This window comes from Scardinius erythrophthalmus (assembly GCF_964197995.2).
Source record: "Scardinius erythrophthalmus genome assembly, chromosome: 5".
Lineage (NCBI taxonomy): Eukaryota > Metazoa > Chordata > Actinopteri > Cypriniformes > Leuciscidae > Scardinius > Scardinius erythrophthalmus.
Window position 1 is genome coordinate 51571053 of NC_138225.1, and position 19120 is coordinate 51590172.

At 35.8% G+C, this 19120-nt stretch overlaps 1 protein-coding gene across 6 annotated transcripts in view; it reads right to left on the reverse strand.

Moving 5' to 3' along the window:
- Positions 1-656: 656 nt before the first annotated feature.
- The window catches only part of smtnb (smoothelin b), a 71967-nt gene continuing 53503 nt past the window's right edge, over positions 657-19120 (reverse strand). For 2 of the 6 annotated variants that reach the window (XM_081366555.1, XM_081366558.1), the window contains 11 exons: positions 14420-14593; positions 13878-13953; positions 13678-13710; positions 12211-12384; positions 10702-10764; positions 10551-10614; positions 9577-9750; positions 9380-9500; positions 8372-8523; positions 4321-4490; positions 658-1988 (listed from right to left, as the gene is read on the reverse strand). In XM_081366555.1, coding sequence (XP_081222681.1) covers positions 4343-4490; positions 8372-8523; positions 9380-9500; positions 9577-9750; positions 10551-10614; positions 10702-10764; positions 12211-12384; positions 13678-13710; positions 13878-13953; positions 14420-14593 — 1179 coding nt within the window. In that variant the 3' untranslated portion in view covers positions 658-1988; positions 4321-4342. Of the gene's footprint in view, positions 1989-4320; positions 4491-8371; positions 8524-9379; positions 9501-9576; positions 9751-10550; positions 10615-10701; positions 10765-12210; positions 12385-13677; positions 13711-13877; positions 13954-14419; positions 14594-19120 lie in introns of all 6 variants that reach the window. The other 4 variants (XM_081366557.1, XM_081366559.1, XM_081366554.1 and 1 more) reach the window with 3 other exon arrangements.

Consider the following 19120-nt stretch of genomic DNA (forward strand, 5'->3'; position numbering starts at 1 on the left):
ATTCTTTGAAGAATAAAAAGCTAATCCGCATTAATTTAAAACAGAAATCTTTTGTAACAATAATACACAACCGTTCAAAAGTTCAGTAATTTTTTTCTTTCCTTTTTTTGAAAGAAATGAATAGTTATATTCAGCAAGAATGTGTTAAATTGATTAAAAAAAAGTGATAGTAAAGATTTATATTGCTATAAAAGATTTCTATTTTGAATGCTATTCTTTAAACTTTTTATTCATCAAAGAATCCTGAAAAAAGTCTCACAGGTTCCAAAAACAAAATAATAATTAAGCAGCACAACATAATAAATCATCATATTAGAATGATTTCTGAAGGATCATGTGACACTGAAGACTGGAGTAATGATGCTGAAAATACAGCTTTGATCACAGGAATATATCATATTTTAATGTATATTAAAATAGAAAACCATTATTTTAAACTATAATAATATTTCAGAATATTACTGTTTTTTCCCCTGTATTTTTGATCAAATTAAATGCAGGCTTGATGAGCAGAAGAGACTTCTTTCAAAAACATTTAAAAAAATAGTAGTTTCCAAACATTGTTCTTTTGTCAATATAAAATCACATTGCGCTCATGATTATGAATCTTTTAGATTTCCTATTTCTGCAAGTGCAATAAATGACAAACACATTTTTGGGTATCATTAATGGTTTTAATGATTACTATAAGAAACCATAGTGTCAGGAAATACTGAGTGAACAGTAGCTTTTGAACAAGTGTACAAACAATTATGTTCACCACTGATTGTGAATTAATGCTAATTTGATCTACTGGTGCAGTCTTCAAGTACCGAGCAAAGTCACTCTTCTGGTGCGGATGCTGCAGTAGTTCTGTCTCGGTCATTAAATTATGTGCAGTCACTAAAACTATTAAACTAAATCCATCTTTAGAACCAAATATATAAACATCATTGACCTTTTCAGATTCATTTACTACTAATACATTATTCTTCTCCTCAAATTGACTAGGGCTACTCATACATACACCGTTTAAATTACACTTCTTTATTGGCTGAAAGCCGTAAAGATTTACAACAACAGACCCTTAATCAGCGAGACGGCTTTATGTTTCAGAGACACACATCTCTGCTTTCAAATCAAGTTCGGGAATATGAACAAAATATACTCATCCATAAATACACACCATCCATAAGTGCGTCTATACATGCATGCAGCTGTTTGTGTTTTATATCACACACACATTTTATAACCGGGTCTGTGTTCAGTGTGAAACCAAACGTTCAATTAGAAAAATATCAATAATTAGTTAGTGAAAAACACGTTTCATGATCTGCATCTCGCACTAAAATGGCTGAAGCCATAACAAGCGGTGAGATTAATGTTCTTGCAACGTTTTTAAATAAACACAATATCGTGTACAGATGAAAATATAACAATTTTTTTTTTTTAAATCAAACTAAAACTTCAAGTAAACTTGTGAAAAAGCATGCAGGTCTGAGCTCCATTAACAGCAACAGTACCGTGGACCAGGATTAAAAGCTTTTAAAACCACAGATACGGGCAATCAACATAAAATAATGTTTCGTTTTTAAACACGTAGTAGACATCAACACCGTCCTTCATTTTTTTTACCGTCAATAAAACATTTTGGTACATTTTTGGATCATTCTAGTTCGTTTAAAAGCTCTGTACAAAAAAAAAAACCCTCTTTCATTCATAAAAAACACCCAACATCTTGTTACGGGGGAATTGTTTGGAAAGTAAAGTAAATCGTTTTAACAGTTGAAATGTAACAGGACAAGTTAAAAACTAAAAAACAATGTTAGCGTGCGCTGGTAAAGCTTCAGTGTTGAGTGCTCTGCTGAGCTCGGGCCAGCATCATCTCATACCTGCGGAGATGGTTCACCAGCGACTGCACGTACGTGAACACACACTTGGAGTCGGGTTTCTTACCCATGATCATCATGTCCTCGACCTCCACCAGGGGCATGCAGTTAGCATAGGCCCTAATGTAGAGACACAACCACAGGAGCAAATTATACACATGAAATGATTTCTGCTGTGCTGTATATGCAGCCTCTGCAAACCATCAGCCTGACCAACAGAGAAATGACTTTATTCTAGCAGTTTAGCTGTATTACAATCATGCACTCAATTACCACAGAAAATCATTCTGTGCAAAAAAAAAAAAAAAAGTCACATTTTTTGTTTATAGAAATGTATCTATAATGCAACGAAGCTGGAATAACAGTTTTGAAAATCATAAAAACATTTTGTGTGTTAACATGAGACTAGCATGATGAAATTGGTTTTAAAGTATAAATGGGTCTACATAAAAATATAGAGCTATTTTATATGGAACCTTGCATACATTTAAATGGGGTGTGTGGATATTGTAAAGGAATTATATATATATATATATATATATATTCCTTTACAATATCCACACACCCATATATATATATATATATATAAATATAAAATATTTATGTTATTTATATTAATATAAAATAAATATTTTCATATTTGTTTTGTATAAATGCATAAATTTGCAATTTTAAACCCTTCAAAATTCATAAAAAGTATTTACACATTTTGACAAAAGAAGAGAGAAACCAAATGTACACAGTTTTGTGGAAAAAGTTCTCAATAATATCACACTTGTTTTTCCTTCCCTAGTATGAACAGGTCAACATGAAAATAATGGCTAAATGTATAAAATGGATATATTTTATACTGTACGTGAATGTGCAATTTTGTATAAATGCATATTTCTGTTTTTAAACCTTTCAGAATGCACACCGCTCCATAAACTTCCATCATAAATGCATTTCTGTAAACTGATTAGCAACATTAGCAGGATTGTCTGTGTAACCGGAGACAGAGGTTCAGTTGTACTGAATTCTGGAAAATGTGCTTCTTTTTAAAATTCGAGTTTCTTGTAAAAGCAAAAGAGAAATCTTGTGATAGCAAACATTTAGCATGTGCAGAGAGCACGGTCTGCTTCTGCTTCGTGTCCGATGTGCTCTTTAAAGCGGTGTGTTTGATCACATGTCTCTGAGCACGACCATGTTTGGGCAGTTTCTGGTCTTCAGTGCAGTTTGTCGTTCCCCTCCCACAAACCGGGCGCGCTGGCAGACGCACAATATTATGTTATGCTAATCGTCAGAGACTGACAAACAGCACGCCGAGGAAGACCTCGTCCCGGTGCGTGTGTGAGACCGAGAGGCCTTACCTTTTAAGCCGAACGTCTAGGTGTGGTAAAACTGAATGTTAACTCACAGTTGCCTAGCAAGTATTTTGGCACACTTGAAAATATCAAACTAAGTGAAACGTGCCAACAAATGATGCCAGACCTTCTCAGGAATAATTACTGCACTGACGACTGTGTGACAGTTTTAATCTCAATGTTTTCTCCCATAATGCATTCTGCTCCATGTGAAATAAAACAGCTTTTATTAAGCTTCCATTTTTATGAGTAAATAAATTAATGGGCTGCACAATATAACGAAGTGAATTCAATATTACGATATGGCTTCATGTGATGCATAATTAATTAGATAAATATATGTGCTGATTGAGATATTAGTATTATATTCATATTTTGAATCTGTTTCCCTAGTGAAAAAAAAACTAAAAAAACTAAATTAAACTTTATTTTGAGTACTTCTTTATTGCACAATGCAAATATCTTAAAATTAAGCCTAAAATGTGTTTTAATATCATTATTAGTAAGGAAAGTCTTTAAATACAAGACATTTAAAGTGTACTTGCATTTGGACCAGAACTAAAGTGCATCAAGTACAAAATTAGTTGTTCCAATTTACCACTTTAAATATACAAATGTAATATAACAAATATGTAAATGTATTTGTAGTATACTTAAAGCATAAAATAAATGTATTTCAAACACATTTTGGTATATTTATTTTTCACTAGGGTTTTAATTTTACATTTTTCATTTTCATTTCAGTAAGTTTTTGAAAAAAGAAAAATGTCTACAGAGTTTTAATTTTTATTTCTGTTTTTGTTTTAGTTATTTTAGTGCATCAACTAAATGATAATGAGAAATGTTGCATTATAAGCGTACAAGTATTTGATTTTATATCAAGTGACGAAAATGGGTTTAGTTTCAGTTACCTATAATAACCCTGCTCTCAGTCCAAATAAAAGTTACATATTTCAGAAAAAAAAAATATATTTGATTATTTTGAATCCTTTCACTTGCACACACAGTTTCATCCATTTTCACTAAAGATAAAAGAATGTGTTTAAAGGTTTGTTCGCTCAAATCCCGTCGGAGCTGCGTTTCTCCTCATCATCTGAGCTGGCTCTCACCGTTTTGCTCTGAGTTTTGACCCTAGGAGGAGTTTTTGGTTTTGACCAAGCCCTTCAGCACCAATCCCCTGTAGAATTCCTGGAGGTACGTGTACACGCACTTCCAGTCCGGCTCCCGCATCCGCACCATATCCTCCACATCCAAAAGCTGCGGACAGTCGGCCAGCTTCCTACTCTCGCGGAGACGAGGCCACAGAGGAAGAAAAGAGGATCGAGAAGGTCGAAGGAACAACAGGTGGAGTGGGAAACACGAGGGCCAGTGAGGGGAGAGAGATGAGACACACAAGACAAAAATCAAAAAGCCCACATTAAACTCTGACAGTGTTTTCATGCTTTACAATCACAACTAATACATGTGCAGAGACAAACAACATCAAATAGAGCAACAACAATGCATCCATTTGGGTGATCTCATTGTGCAAAATAAATGTGCCTGTGAATAAGAACATACAGTATGGGGACAATAACAGCAATGCATAGTGTGACTACTAAACATGTGACCCGGCTCGTCTGCGTGTAAAACGTGCGTGTTGAGTGTGTGTAGAAGCTCAGTGACGGGCTCATGCTGGAGGAGTGCAGACTGAGGCACACATCTGTAACCGCTTGTAAAAATCACCACCATCCCAGACATTAGACAGACTTAAAGGTACAGTGGGCGATTTCTGAGAAACACTGCTGATAACTGACCCTTCGCGGGGAGTTTGATTGACAGGCGATCTGACCAATCATAATCCGCCATCCACCAAATCCGCCATTTTTGTCAGGGGAGTTAGTAGATTAACGTTGGAGGATTTGAACTTGATAAACAGAGTGTACTGACGTCTTTCCGTGGTTAAAACCACAATCCTTCTGATGTTCTTTCATATTGATTTGATGCTATAAATTAACTAGAAGGAAGAGGAGATCACTTCACACATTAAAGAGCCACAAAACTTGTTAAAAAATGACCAAATTTGAAAGTTGAGACTGTTTCATATCAAAAGTATGGGGTTCACGTCGGGCCTCGATAAGCCTGAAGGGGGTTATTTCGAATCCAATCGAATCCACTTGGTTTTGTGTCTTTTTTTCATAGTCAGTACTATGTACAAACACGATTTTTTTTCCCAGCACACACACACATACAACAGATATCTAGGAAATATTCAGAAGATTGTTTGTTTGGGTGTTGATTTACATTTTCAACTGAGTTTCTCAGAAATTGCTCACTGCACCTTTAAGGCGTTTTCAGACCTGTAGATCGTTTGCTTTGTCTTAAAACAGGGACTTAAATTGTTACTAAATCGCATTTTCACTTTGGTTCGGTTTGCTTTCACAAAGCAACACTTTAAAGTGCAACAAAAAATGCTTATGCAAGCCATATGAGAGTAAAACTACAGCTGCACGATTTTGGGTAAAAAAAATCAAATTGAGATTTTCCTGATAAAAATTGCGACTGAATTTTTTTGCTGTTTCTTTGTAGGGCTGCTGTGATTATACATAAATATAGATATTAAATAATAATAATAATAATAATAACAAATATTGCTACATTATTTGTATTTAAAAAAATTACTAAATTAAAAAAGTAAAATAAAAGATATTACAATTAATTTATTTTAAATAATAACTGTAAAATTACACTACTAACAATCATGCATTTTCAATGAGAGTCTGAGGCGACACGTTGAGCTGCGTAAACAAGGCAACTACCAATGAGAATGAAGGCAGCGGGAACAATTTACAATAAGGTCTCATTATTTAACATTTGTTAATGCATTAACTATCAATGAGCAATACATTTGTTACAGTATCTATTAACGTTAGTTAATAAACATCCAACTGTTCATTATAAGTTTATGTTAGCAACACAACTACTGATGTGAATAATGTATTAGCAAATGCTGCAATTAACATTAACTAAGAATAATAAATGCTTTATTTAATATTTTCATTGTTAGTTCATGTTAACTAAATTTGGCTCGTGTGATTTGAGACTAAACGCTGCAGTCGTGTTCAACGACTGAATCCCCTTCAGGCCGAATAGCAGTAATGACTCGCAAACTGAAGCAATTACAGATGGTGCCTTAATGATTACGACAGCCAGGGCTAGTGAGATAAACCAGTGCTCACACTCAGGTGAAAGAAGATGACATGAGAAAGTGTCCACTGGAATTACCTGGACACAGACCAGCCAGGTCAAAGGTCAAGAAAGGGGAAGCAGGTTAAGGCCTACTCTCAGGTAACCAAACAACACTGACTTTGAGTAACGCTCCTCGGTGAGCAGACACTATCTGGACGTTTCTCGTTTAGAAAGGAGCTTAAATGCATGAATGTTATGTTACTGGGAAATGGAAAAGGAAAGGAGCAGAGGAGAAAGGGAAATAATCATTTAAAATGCTAGTAATTAGGGTTTAGTTATTTAAGTGGACCCGACTAAAGGAAATGACAGCTATTAGATGATTAATCTCAGAGGACTGGAGATGCAGATCGGATGAACTTGTTAATAGGTTTGGTTGTATTAAAACAGGCTCAGAAACAAAACAAAACAAAAATATTGTTATATTGTTACAACACCATTCAAAAGTTTGAGGTCAGTACGATTTTTTAAATACTTTTATTCAGCAAGGATGCATTCAATTGATCAAAAGTGACAGTAAAGACATTTATAATGTTATAATCAGCATATTATAATGATTTCTGAAGGATCATGTGACACTGAAGACTGGAGTAATGATGCTGAAAATTCAGCTTTGAACACAGGAATAAATTACAATATATTACAACAGAAATCAGCAACTTTAAAGTGCAATAATATCTCAAAATAATACTGTTTTTACTGTATTTTTTGATCAAATAAATGCAGCCTTTTTGAGACTTCTTTCAAAAAAATAAAAAATCTTACCAGTCTGTTTCGCCCAAGTGTGTTTTTTGGAGTTTGACAATAATAGAAACATGGGGCAATTCACTAAGAATCAATTGCACACACTGTCTGCATAGTTTCAAAATCTGATTCACTAAAGAAATTATGCAAATCTGGTATTGCCACAAACACGCCTATAAACTGATTGCATGGCACAATAGAGAGCATTAGTGGCCGTCTGCTTTTTCAGCAGCATTGGTTTCCAGAAGTATTTTTTCCATTAATTTCTCTCCAAAATCTGACAAAAATACAAAGTTTACGAGCTCCAGTGAGGGAAAGAACTACAAACAGCATAATCAAATTAAAAAAATTGAGAAATATGAAACTACTCATTTAAAACGGTTGATTATAATCTATAGAAACAATTTATTTTAAATTTATTGCAAAATATGCATATAAATACAAATATTCAAGTAGTCTGGGCGGAGCTAAAGAGGTCTTTTGGTGATTAGTTTTCAGTGCTGTATTATGGGTAATGTAGTTTTTCACCTCAAATTCTGCTGTTAAACAATTTTTAAAATAAGTTGAAATAATGTATAGATAAATAGAGTTGAAAATACCATCGATCAACAACCCCGTAGCTCACAGTAGGGCTGTCTTTATGTTAAATTCAATTTCCCTATGGAGAAAATGTATATGGTTCAGAGGGTGCAGAAGACCTTAATCTGGCAGACTTTACTGTGACTGCACAGCATCACTCCACCGCTGTGACATCCAGACACTTCAGCTTAAGATGCAGAATATATTGGCCTGGTTATAATGTCATTCAAACTATGTACACAAGCACTCCTTGCCCAAAATAATCTGCTCACTCCCAGCTTTCCATCTGTGTTAACAGCAACACATTAATTGCATCAGGCCAGTGTTTATGAAATGCCTTATTTGCATTGAAGGGAGTAAGTGTTTTCTATTTTATGTAACTTAAATTCATATAAGAATGCATTTTATGAACAGTGCTATACAAACACATTTAGCAAGAACACACACCTGCTAAAGTCGGACTGCGAATAATGTCAGACGCTGCAATTGTTTAGTGAATTCGCCCCATTGTGCAAACATTCAGATCCCAATTTGAACTGTATTCCTGCCTGGCGTGTCATGGTTCTTCATCCTGCATGTGTTTGATGGTGTGATATGAGCGTGTGGACTCACTCTGCTGTGCTGAAGGCGATCTCGAAGTTCTGCCTGCGGTTGCTGGGACTGAGGCTGGAGTAGTCGAAGGCCTCGGGGAAGAAGTTATGCACCAGAGCACAGAACGCCATCCCGTCACTCCAGCTGGAGGAGAAGTTCTGGATGTCCACATTCTTCATGACGAGCAGGAGAGAGAGAAAACATGAAGACAGAGAGCTAGTAAGAATGTACTCTACTATTGAAAAGTTTGGGGTTGGTAAGATTTTTTAATATGTTTAAGGAAGTCTCAACAAGGCTGCATTTATTTGATCAAACATGGAGTTAAAACAGTAATATTGTGAATTTCGGATAACAGTTTTCTACTGAATATATTGTAAAGTGTAATTTATTCCAGTGATCAAAGCTGAATTGTCAGCATCATTACTCCAGTCTTAAGTGTCACATGATCCTTCAGAAATCATAATAATATGATGATTTGATGCTCAAAAAACATTTCTGTTAATTATCATATTTTTGTAGAAACTGTTATGCATCATTTCCAGGATTCTTTGTTGAATAGAGTAAAAAAAAAAACATTTATTTGAAACAGAAATCTTTTGTAACTTCAAAAATGTCTTTACTGTCATCTTTGATCAATTGAATGCATCCTTGATGAATAAATGTATTGATTTCTTTAAAGAAAAAAAAATTAATACAAATGCAGCACATCTTAAAGAAATAGTGTGATTGAGAAATCATAAATGAGTAAATAATGACAGTCTGTTCCTTACACAAAGCTATTGTTTTACTTCAGAAGGCTTTATATATCACACTAATGCACTATATTCCAAGTATTCCCAGTCTAAATGTTTTTAGGGCAGTTTTGTGATGCTTTGTCATCTTTGGCGCTTGATACTCCCAGACCTCATTCACTTTTTAATGGTAAGCACACGCTAAATTGTGTGAAGAGAAAGAATGCAAATTCAAAGTGCTTTGGAACGACTCGAGGGTGAGCAAATGAAGACTGAGGTTTTCTCTTTCTCCTGTTACCTCATAGGAACGGGTCTTGGACCTGCACCAGTCCAGCAGCATCTGTTTGATGGAGTTTGCGTTGGGGACACCGAAGCTCGTGGAGCGCTGCACCTTGTTCACTTGAGTCATTGCTGAGTTGCTACAAGCAGAAAGAGAAATGTTGCTGAATATGTGAGCTAAATGAGCCTGAGAGTGTCTGAAACCCATGCGCTCACCCTCCAGAGCCTCCAGTGTTCTCAAGCTTCTCTATCATGGCCTTTCGTGCCTGTGCGGCCGAGGTCTTGGGTAACGTCTGAGCCCTCATCAGCTCTGATCTCTCGGTCTGTCTGCGCTCAACAGCTGATGATCTACTGGAGCTACGAGACGTGTTGTCCTCACGGTCAAAAACACTAAGGGAGGGAGGGAGAGAGAGAGAGAGAGAATAATGGATTATTTTCTTTCAGCTGAGACAACTTCAGATGTTCAACATGATGGTTTTGAATTGCTTGAAATATGATTGGAATTATTTCAAAAAAGGAAAAGAGCAACAGTTAAGTGCAACAAGTGTCATATAGGCGACATAAAATTATAATTATAATTGTGTGCTTGGGACACAGCTTTTAATGGCGAGACCTTTGTTTTTGTAATCAGGCTCACAAAAATTACATACAATTTTAGATTTAGATTACTGGCTTTCAAATATAAAGAATTATCGGCATCAGGAAAAATGTTCATATCGTTGCATCCCTAATTAATTTATTTTTCAAAAACAACTCTTACTGACCTCAAACGTTTAAACGGTAGCGTACGTAGGATGCAATGTGATCTTACATGAAATTACATTAACTTCATTACTCTGTTATCTAATACCTGAATAATTATTTGATAATTAGGTAACACTTTATTTTACAGTGTCCTTGTTACATGTACTTACCATAGTAACAACAGTAAATTATGCATAATTACATGCAACTAACCCTCAACCAAATCCTACCCTAACCCTATAGTAAGTATGTAGTTAATGTAGTTAATTAATATTACTCAGTACTTAAATGTATAATTACACTGTAACAGTGACACCTTAAAATAAAGTGTAACCGATAATTATTTTAAAAAATGAACTAACTACATAATCATGCACAATAAAACCAGGCCCCAAAAAAAGTAAATAAGGTAATTTTTGAATTCATGTCGACTTTAAAACACTCACCTTCCGACCTTCCTAGTGGACGTTGTGCTGGAGTAGCTGTAGGATTTAGTTTGCACTGAGCCCTCTGAGAGGAGAGAGAAGAGGGTTTGATACGGGTGCTGATGGAAATTAAGACTAAATACAGAATACAAAAACAGTTCAATAAACTCACTGTCTGTCTTCTGAACATAGCTGGACTCCATGATAGTGCTGCGGGACGTCCTGCCGGTATCATCTGCACACACAGCCAATGACAGAGGGGTTCAAAAGATCATTAGTATTCAGTAATATTAGCAATTTAACTGCACTGACACTAAAACACAATTTGAACTGAATTGAGCTGGATATTGACATTAACTTTTCAACAGTGGCACAGTTATTGAACCGAATCAACATTGAACTAAACTGAGCTGAATGACACTATTGTCTTCTTTAGAGCTGAAATTCTATTTATTTCATAATTGAGTAAATTAACAGTGTTATTTTCCTGTTTATTAATGTGAAGCTGCTTTGAAACAATATGTTCTGTATAAAGCACGACATAAAGAAATGTGACTTGACAGTGTCACAATAAAATTACAAACAGAACAAAAGGCTGTTATTAAAGGACCCCAAACCAGCAAGTGTTGTTACTCAAGAAAATTAGATAAACAACAAGTAAAATCTAATTTTACATGATCTCCAAAAATAAAACATGATGCAAGACATTTTTTCCCAAACGGTCCAAAAATAGTTGATTTGTTATTTCTATATCATCTTTTGTCTGTTTACAGTGTTTGTGAGTGCACATTCATGTTTACAAAGACAATTCAGCCCTAAAAGTGTGTGAGAGAAGAGATATGAGAAAGAGACAAAATTATTTTTGAGACAAATCTAATCAATAGATAAAAAAGTTGGCATAACATTATGTAAAGCCTGAGTTGATACCTGGGTAAATTGACCTGGAACACAATATATGTTACAATGTACTCTTTTAGTTAATGGTCATATCTTATAAAAAATCATTTGAAAACTTTAGGGAATAAATTATGTGTATTTTGATAGTCTTAACCAATTTCCAAAGTTGTATTCATGTGCCATACATTCCTGTGTATTTTTGTACCTATTCCGTGTCAAAACTGACCCAAATACAATTTTAAAAGGTATATATATATATATATTTTTTTTTTTATAAAACATGACGAATTGCTTCGCTAGATAAGACCCTTATTTCTCGACTGGGATCGTGTCGAGACTTTGAAGCTGCATTGAAACGGACATTTGAACCTTCTTTGAACATTGGGATAGTTGGTTGCCATTGAAGTCCATTCTGTGTAGAAAAATCCTGGAATGTTTTCCTCAAAAAACTTAATTTCTTTTCGACTGAAGAAAGAAAGACATGGATATCTTGGATGACATCGGGGTGAGTAAATTATCAGCAAAAAATCTTTTGAAAGTGAACTAATCCTTTAAGAAGTGTGAAAATGAAATGAAATTGGTCTGCTGGTTTTCACTTCACAACTTTATTAACTAATAGCTTTCTCCAGGTATTATATAGACGTATTATATGGACCTGGTTTGATTCCTAGGGTCCTGCAATTTTAAATTATGACTGCTTTTGGAGCAAGAATCCAAGACTTGAACCCTGAACTTTACAAGTACACTGAAGAGGAAAAATAAAATGATCAAGAGGCTGTGGTACCTGAGTGGGAAACCCGATTGGTGATCTGGCTGGTAGTGGAGCCGTCTGTGGAGCGCTCAATCTTCTTCATCACCACTTCACTGGTGTCTGCACCCCCCCGACCTTTCTGAGATCTGTCCACCCGCTGCTGTCTGAGCTCCTGCAGACGCACATCTCTCTCCCTCTCTCTCTGGTCTGAGGACACGGGCAAAACCAACAGCGTCAGGATGATGTTTGAAAGGAGGGAAAATTAAGGTGAGGACCACATCAGTACTTTTCCAATGTGATCAATGCGTGGGACTATCTGACTAGGCAGTGTGTTCAGGAAACCTGCTTAAAAACATTATTTTTGCAACTTTGGTGACACAGACATCATACACTTCAGAAACTATCACTAGCGCTCTCATAGCACTCGTGTGAATGTGCTAACACCTTAGATTAACACCATAGTAGGGTTGTGTGATATTGTCTACAATATCGCAATTGTAGTTTTAACATTGCGCGAGCTGACATGTTTTCCCCCAATGTCAGCACGATTGAAAATCGTGATATTGATGTGACATCAAATGTGATGTTGATAGTTTAATAAACTAATTTAAAGCTGCAGTCCGTAGTTTTTCCTCTTTGTCGCCATCTCTGTTCGAAATCTGCAATTGCAGTTATTCGCGGAATTATCAACTTTACATGGGTTGTGCCTCGGCACGGCACAGCGCAGACGAATCCAATGTTTTGAGGAGAATGTGCGGCTGTCAATCACCGCCGGTATGGACTAGTGTTGTCACGATACCAAAATTATTGTTTCGATACCGATACCAAGTCAAGAATTGCAATTTCGATACTTTTCCTGCAAAAGGAGAAACACTCTCAAATATCATTGCTTTGTTTCCGAATAAATCAACCATTTGAATGAATGGGTTGAAAGAATGACTCCCTCACACACTCATTAAGACAGTAACTTGCTGCCATTTTTAAAGATTAATCTCAAATACCATAATTTATTCAGTTGTAATCGCAGTGTAAATGCATTAATGTTACCTCTGAGCTGCATTAAACACTGCGTACCAATCACCTCACAAAATATAAAAAGCTTTGGGACTCAGCTGTCCATGACAGGCCTAAACCAGTCAATGTACCAGCACAAAAAAAACACTAAAATTCCAGAAAATATAGAAGATATATTTTTTTGTCAATATCACACACCCCTACACTACAGATGAACATAGCACCATGTGTGTAAATTTGATCAAGCAAACACAAAGCAAGCAGTACCATATGATTACGAACTACATTCACTTTCATGCAGGGTCAAACAACATTAATACAATGACAAAATCACACGTGGCACTTCAGTGAATAAAAACGACATACCGTATCTGCAACTACAAACCAAATCTATAGCCAATGAAGCTCTAAATGACCCTTCACTAAGGCCCTGGGCATTAGCAAGGGGTCAGTAGGGCAAAAACACACACAATCCAGAAACCCTACCCATTTCCTCCTGTGTGCATCCCAGCTTAGCCTCTGAGAGCAAAGAGAGAGAAACAGGGCTGAACCATAGGGAAGTAAAGACGATAGAGTGTCTCTGCACTTTACATGTTGAAATACACCCATCAGTATATAGAGAGAAAAAAGAAAGAGGAGAGCAAGAGATGAGTGCTGTGCAATAAAACAAGTGTAGAGATAGTCACCTCGCTTTTTCTTTCGCAGTTCTCTCATTGCAGTTCTGATCATTTTCCTTTCTTCAAAATCTTTGCAATCATCCAACTGTAAAATCAAACGGGGGGAAAAAAGCAACCCAAACAAATGAACAAAATATAATTATAAAGAATACTTTCATCATGACATGCATTTCAGAAAGATGTCTTTGCCAATTAATGAATCAATGAATGTGAACTAATGAATCATGCACCACCAGGAACTTAAAACTTGAAAGTGTGCACTAATTGGATGGGTTAAATAAAGGGTACAAATTCTGAGTATGGGTTGCCATGCTTGGCCTTCACGTCATGTCATGTCACTTAAGAGATTTAAGTATTGGTCGGTTTTATTCAAAGCAAAGTGATTCTCAAAATATATTAATGAAGATAAGAACGGATATCGCGGGTGAAAAAATCTTGATTTCTGGGCACACGACTGGAGAAAATAATTAAGGGATTTAGATAATTAAGAGATTGTATGTACGTAAGATTGTATATAAGAGTTCAAAAGGTCAGTGGGAGAAATTAAGTACCATTTTGTCCAGGATCTCCTCGTCCTCGATGTCCTGCAGCTTCTCTGAGGTCAGCTTCTCACTTTGTTCCTCTCTTTTGATGGAGGTCATGGATGAGCCATTAGGAAGCACCGGGACTTCATGAGCCATCTCACTCACAGATTCACCCACAAGAGAAACGGGCTCCGTCTCCATCTGTGTGTGTGTGTGTGTGGAGGGATAGAAAGACGGCAAAAAATTAACACAATAAAAAAAAAAAAAAGAAAACTGTACAAATGCTATGGTTAAAACCTGTTAATTGGCAAGTTCCTCTATTCTACAGTGAAAACTGAAATGGTCTAATGGGAGAATTAATGTAATGTTTACTGTAAAAACTTTTTTAGAATTGAAAAATCTTATAATTTACAGTGAAAAACTATTTTGTGGAAAAGTTTTTCCCGATGAACTTCGATTCATCTTATGTATTGGCAACCACAGCTGCTGTTTTTTTACCGTTGAAGTTTTCAGACTTTTTCAGAATTTTACATTGAAAGTCAAGCTACATATTTAAACTAGTTAAACCAGAGTCAAGCTATACTTTTGACAAAGTACTGTAGTTGGTAAACAGAAGAAATGCATGAGGATTATAGTGACAACATTAATATTTGAACACCATGAAAACTAAATTTACTGATAATTTACCACTGATATTATATGATATAATATGTTCATCATTATTCTAAAAGATATTGAGGAACAAGCATAAATGGTGTAACAAGGTTATACATATAGCACAAATAACATAATTGAATACTCAAAAAGGACCCTTGAGAATACTGATATTTTTCCATGGACTTGAATGTAAAAATATAATGTAGAAATTCACAGACTTTTGCCTCAGCACACATGGTCTTTAGCTTAAGAACGAAGCTAAGTGTTCCTTCTGTTGTTTTTATGTTGTGATAACAGCACTTACACTATTAACATTTTAATTAGAATTTAGTTTTGTTTTCAATTAGTTCAATTTCTCTGATTCTATGTTTTAAATAAATGGCTTCCCAACTTATTTTGAAACAATTTTTTTCCTTTCAAATTTACAAAAAATACATAACACTCAAAAGTTGTCACTGCAATTGCAGAAAGATGCATGATCATCACAAAATCCTGTTGTTATGTGTTAAAATGCATTATACTGAAAAGTGTATGGAAAGAATAACTTTATAAAAGGTCGCGTCCGAAATTTTCACACGTTAAAAAATAAATACGTAAAAAAAATTACAATTCAGTGTTCAATTCGGTGTTTTGACAATTCAGAGCCATCGCATGACGAATACAAAAAAAACGCAGTGTGCAAGGACCTTAATGCTGACAGACAGACAGATGCCGATTAAGATCTGATATTATGACACTAAAAACACAGTGATGACATTTATAAATCTGGACAGCTAATCCCTAAAGCAGGTTATAATCGACAGCAACACAATTGACATCAGGATTTAAGAGCAGCGACAATAAATACACCCGTCCAAAAATAAATCTGGCAAAGAGAGCAGAGTGATGGAGAGATGGGCAAGAGAGCGCAGAGAGCGAGTGAAACCATTACAGCAGAAAGAGGAGATGGAAAAAGGGGCTGGTGGAAGGGAGGGAATGCTTCTGAATCTGATCTGTGTCTACAGCTGTGTTTACACAAAAGCCGTGGAAGCTCGCTGACATTTAGACAGGAATGAGAGCTCGCTGATTTCTGTGAATGTCCCTGAGAGCCTTAGCCTGCCGCTCTCATCCGTGTCACACTCGGTTCTTCACTGATCTCTCCTTCAACAGACGCCCTGGAAGCGCACGTCGGGCCGGACGGGTCGTAACGGAGAGGGTTTAGAGCATTGGCACTTTCAGAGAACGGAAAAATATTAAGGTGATTTGCTGGGATAAAGTGTGGCTGTTACCCCAGAAGTTTCATATTAGAAATAAGGTTAAAGAAATATATCTTTTAAACCTATTCACCGATTTTATCCAGCTATTTACAAAAATGTAAAAATTATATAAAATTAAAACTGTACTTTGTTATAATTATCACGAAACCACCTCGCATTTATTTTGGCATTGTAATTTTGTTATACTATTGTGTAAGGTACAAAAAATGTATTAATGAAAATATTCAGTCTCTCTCTTATTGGGAAAATGTACTCTTTGGTTTCACAGATTATCCTGAAAAATATAATTTTATTTATTTATTTATACTTTTGACCAAATCTTATATTCATAAATGTATGTTTACTAATCAGAAACCCAATTTTATGAGTTTGTTGACTGAAGTAAGGCTGTATATACACAGAATTAGACTCTCTGAATAAGAAAGCGATCAGAACTTAAAGGGATACTCCACCGTTTTTTTACTGCGCCGAGTCAAAGTGCTCCCAACTTCAAGTGCTGTTCCGCCATACATTATAGTTATCCTTTTAACCCGCTTAGAAAAGCGCCACGTTTTATTTTGTGTCACCATACTTGGTCGTGTAACTACTCGTGTAACTGTATTTAAATAGGGAAAACGTGGAGGTGTTTGGTCGCTTCTAACTTCATCTCTGTTTGGTCCCTAATGAATGAACTGGGCTAAGCTAAGTGCTATCAAAGTGTCGCCGCGCTCCAGAGCGATTGAGTGCACACACTGAGACGAGAGAGGTATGTATCAACTCGTCTTAGTTAAGGGAATAACATAGTTTAATATGAAAAAACGGTGGAGTATCCCTTTAAAAAAATCTGTGAGCTTTACAAAATATTTATTTGATATCTTTATACCTGAATGCACCTTTATTCTGATATTTATGCTATTATCCCCTGGCACCCTTTTCTTTTTCTTTTCTTTTTTATATAGTTGCTTTTTTTGTATTGTATGCATAATTTTTAATACTTGTATTTGTACAAAATGTATGTTGCTTAAAATAAATAAATAAATAAAAAGATTGATTTTTTTCAAATTAAAAAGCATGCAATGACAACAACAAAAAAAAGAGAATGGAAAATTAGATACCCAAGGTATGGGATGCTCGAGACAACTTTATGATCTGCATAAAGTTACGTCAAATCAGATTAATGCATTAAGGGTGTTAAATTTAACGGCATTACACTTATTTCATTGATCTCATAAGGTAATGTGCTAACTTCAGCAGCCCTTTAAGAAGAAATCATTGGATCCACTCACAGTGATGCGCATCATCCCACACCAAACACATACAAAGACCTGCACCAGACACACAGAAATAGACTCGGAGACTCACTGCAAATCTTGTGCCACGACGAGTTACCATCTTTTTACCTCTTACTAATCCCTGATTAGCTAGGCTTTTCCTCACACTAGCAAATTCAGATGTTATTTAGCCCACTTTTGACCAGCTAAAGCATTCTCCAAGCAGCAAACAAACCTTACCGTTTTCAAATCTAATGTTCACTTTAGCACATGCATGCAAAATTAAATTACTACTGACTTTTTCCTACCCACTGAACTAATTCAGTGTACTATAGCTAAAGCGCAACTTGCCCTAAATCAAAAGATCCCTGGAAAATCTGCTCTGACTGAATCAAATCTCTTCCTGGAAGCAAACTCAAACACTAAGACTTTCAATTAATCAGACAGCAATGGGCCACATGATTCATTAGTTTTCAAATGAACTGTGCTAAGCCATAAAATCTATTTGAAGCATAACTTAATGCACACAAAATCAATTATTCATACTAGATGGGACTTTGGATGGGAAGTTTACACTCGTCTCCAATGAAGCCTCATCTATTTTTGAATGGCACAGTGGCTTCAATGAAAGAAAATCTTAAGTATCTTAAAGTTTTAACTTGAACCCCTACATTTAGATTGTTTCCTTGGCAGATTTTCCAGTCCACATTATTCACCATAAGTGCATATGGCTAATAACACACAGTGGAAAAACGATTCTTTCAAAACGAAAACCATCCAAATGATGACAGCAGAGTCATAAAGGAAGAATGATTTCCCATCATTCATAAGCATAAATATGCAAAACACTACCTTATCCAATTGTGAAAAAGTTTAAAATATTCATCTTTTGCATCTTCCTCACAGTTCACCAACAGTTCTCTTGGTGGTTGCCAGTGCATTTCTATTAGTTCCCAAATCAAAAGAGTCCATCCCAAGTGCTCTCTAGATATGGCTTAGTCTGTTTTTCGCTCACGTTATCGCAAAACGTATGAGCAGTAGTGATTCTTTGCCTTAGCAATGTCTGGAAAATACACACACACACACACACACACACACACACACACACACACACACACACACACACACACACTTAAGCCCTATTCGGACGGGACTAGTTTAACATTGAGAGGTGGGGTACAGTAATAATTACCAGAGCTTCTCAGTGATTTTATTCCCGTCCGAATGTGCATCTCAGTAATCATGACGGACAATGTCAGTAAAGATTACAGCGACTTTTACCTTCTGGAAAAAGGTCCGGAAAAATGACCTCAGGTAATACTAATCCCCTGCGAATAGGCCCACTGTAAATATGTAAGTAAATATTTTGTCATTTCATGTTTAAAAGTAGTTTTCCGCTGTTTTTTGAGTATTGAGATGCTTGAAAAAGCATTCAGTTGCGTTCTAGACGCTGGGACGAGTCTCTGGCAAAACTCAAGTGTTTCACACACACCATTCAGATCAGAAAGAAGATCGAAAGCACTTGTTAGAGGCACGAAACATCTTTTAGCGTTAGGTAAGTACCT